General features: G+C 31.2%; 1 protein-coding gene across 1 annotated transcript; it reads right to left on the bottom strand.

Annotated features, from left to right (window-relative positions):
• LOC128552378 (uncharacterized) lies at positions 1–2,495 on the bottom strand (the record flags this gene model as incomplete). The annotated part of the gene is given in 4 exon segments (XM_053533398.1): positions 1–66; positions 258–419; positions 880–1,056; positions 2,162–2,495. Coding segments are annotated over 3 exon segments (315 nt in total), but the record flags the coding sequence as incomplete, so codon positions are not given.
• Between the last annotated feature and the right edge of the window lie 204 nt (positions 2,496–2,699).

Here is a 2,699-nt window from a genome sequence, read left to right as displayed (position 1 = left end):
TTCCTTATTTTGGGGATTTGTCTTAACAAACACACTTTCCTCATCAACTAAGTCGGCAGGATTAAGCTGGAAAAAAACATTCATCGGTATATTGATACCAAGTAATAATTTCACTTTAAAATATGTTCAGATATTGTCTCATCAGTATTTATATAATTATTTCAGTAGTCTTAAGAGTGAATGCAGCAAAATTTGTATTAGATAGTATGAAACATGTGCAACAGAAGAATATAAAACATAATTAATTTTGCTCATACCTCATAATCAGGCCGAACGTCTCCATTGACAACATATAAAATATCCTTTATATTCAAAAAACACTCATGTAGAGGCACTGTATCCAACAATTCGAAATTCTTCAATCGAATCGTAGGTCTAAATGTCTGTGCTACTGGAGGAGGATATCGCGCCCTGTGTGACTGCAGTATATGTAAAGCGCATTTGAACTTGTTTATCATAAGCTAACGTTACTGACATATTTGAACTTGTTTATCATGTCATATATAAAATACTTGTACCTGCTGAGTGTATTACTTTTTTGCAAAATGTCTTTACGTCTTAAGCTAATCTTACTGACACATTTGAACTTGTTTATCATGAAAAGGGCGCTATATAAATTTGGTATAATAATAATAAATACCTGGACGACTTTGTGTTTAAAATGAAACAGGCAAAACTACACCTAGGTTATGTTTCGTTGACGAGAGCATTTAATGTCATATATAAAATACTTGTACCTGCTGAGTGTATTACTTTTTTGCAAAATGTCTTTACGTCTTAAGCTAACGTTACTGACATAATGTCCTTTTATCATCACATGTGTTTAAGTTTTATTGAAAACTAAAAAGTTTCCTAAAAATGGCTTAAAGAGACACATACCGTATGATACCAGAAGTCAGTTACATTACTAAATCTTTCACTATCAACTGATGCCACTGTATTCACAAAGGAAGATTTTCCCGACATGTATGGTCCTATCAATAGAATACGAATGTTTTTCCCAGTTTCACTTTGAACATTGTGTTTCTGTATATGTTCCAGAAGCTCTCTGGTGTACTGAAAAGAGGTTGATACAAATATTGGTGGATCTAAGGAATATCCCTGTGATTGTTACTTCTTACGAAGGCAGAGAAGACATACATGACATGTCAAAAGTGTAAATATTTAAAATGATATACTCTCGTTCTTCTTTACAACGATGACAATATTAAGTGTAAAGAAACAAGGTGAGCTAACCAACGTTTTCAGTCATTCTGATTATTTTCGTTAAATATAATGGACGTTTTGAATTAATGTTACAGTCTGCGTTACTATCTATTTACCCTGCAAGAGATATAATGCATTTTCTTTATACTTCGACATCAGAAATTACAAGGTTTTTATTCAAAAAATACACCAATGTACTGTTTCAGTTTGGATTACAATTAACAATAAAGTGCATCGTTTATAAATACTTCCTATTATGTTTTTATCCCTAATATTTTACCTAGTCTGCTTATCTATACATATTGATACTTAATTTGAGTTTCTTTTTTTTCAACCAGTTAACTATTAACGTCTAAGCAAGAAGAAGTAAACAAATGAAATAGCAATTTGTTTCTTTATCTAAAAAGCAAAATTGAACAATGCAACCAGCCAGCCGACAGTGACTGTACTAAAACACCGAAAATGGAAAATGGTGATTTAAAGTCAGCAAACATATATACATTTTGTATATGAAATTTTAATCTAATATGTTCAGCAAAGCAGACTTAAAAATGACATTATAAAATGTATGTGATACTGTCAACAAAGCGTATTCAAAAAGCCGACAAAATGTCAATATTCATGTATTCAACATAATTATAATCTTATTACTCAGTCTATATTGCAAAATTCTTTCATGCATTTTGCTTTGAGGAGTCCAAACTTGGCATTGACAATATGAATACTGAAAATGTATATTTTCATTAATCTTTCAGACGTCTGTAAAGTTCTGGAAACATTTTGGAATTCAAATAATGTTTCATTTTGTTCCTTGCAGGTTTAAACATAATAACCGACTCGTGCAAAGTAATTATATACTTCAGAACAAATATACTTTAATTCTTTAAGAAATAACATGTTTTGTGTTGAATGTTGTAGGAATGGTATGTTAAAGAGCTTAATAAAAGCCCAGTACATTTTCATCCCAACTGCCATGCTTGCCTAGACTTCTCCATTCTTTTACTGTTTTTGTCTTCTGGTCCCGTTCTTCGGAATCTGAATTGTGAAGAAAACACAATGAGTTCTACTTATGCATATTTTGTTGCATAGTAATATTTTACACACAGATTGCTCGGCATGGCAATGCGAAACAAACTTATTAAATATAGTGTTCTATAAATGTATCTATGACGGCTACACTCCAAAGAAGTAAGGTAAGTAAGTTGCAGATAAACTGATAAAGGTAAACATGCCTAATCGTGATATACCAGCAAAGTATCATGCAGTGCTGATACATGTCTGAATTTAAAGTATATAATTATTATCATTAATTGGCTCACAGACAAATATAAGCTCATTCGAACTGCAAAATGATAGTCTTTATTGAAATGATTTTCTGCGTTAACAAATAAAGTACCTTATGATATCTTATGGTACTTTTTTGTGGTATGAAAGTAGTGAATGATTTCTAAAATTTGGTAAAAGTGCTTTCAAGATGTAATATTCTTGATAAT

This window comes from Mercenaria mercenaria, unplaced genomic scaffold, assembly GCF_021730395.1.
Source record: "Mercenaria mercenaria strain notata unplaced genomic scaffold, MADL_Memer_1 contig_2622, whole genome shotgun sequence".
Classification (NCBI taxonomy): Eukaryota; Metazoa; Mollusca; class Bivalvia; order Venerida; family Veneridae; genus Mercenaria; species Mercenaria mercenaria.
Note: the sequence above shows the minus strand (reverse complement) of the source record. Positions and strands in the feature narration are given on the sequence as shown.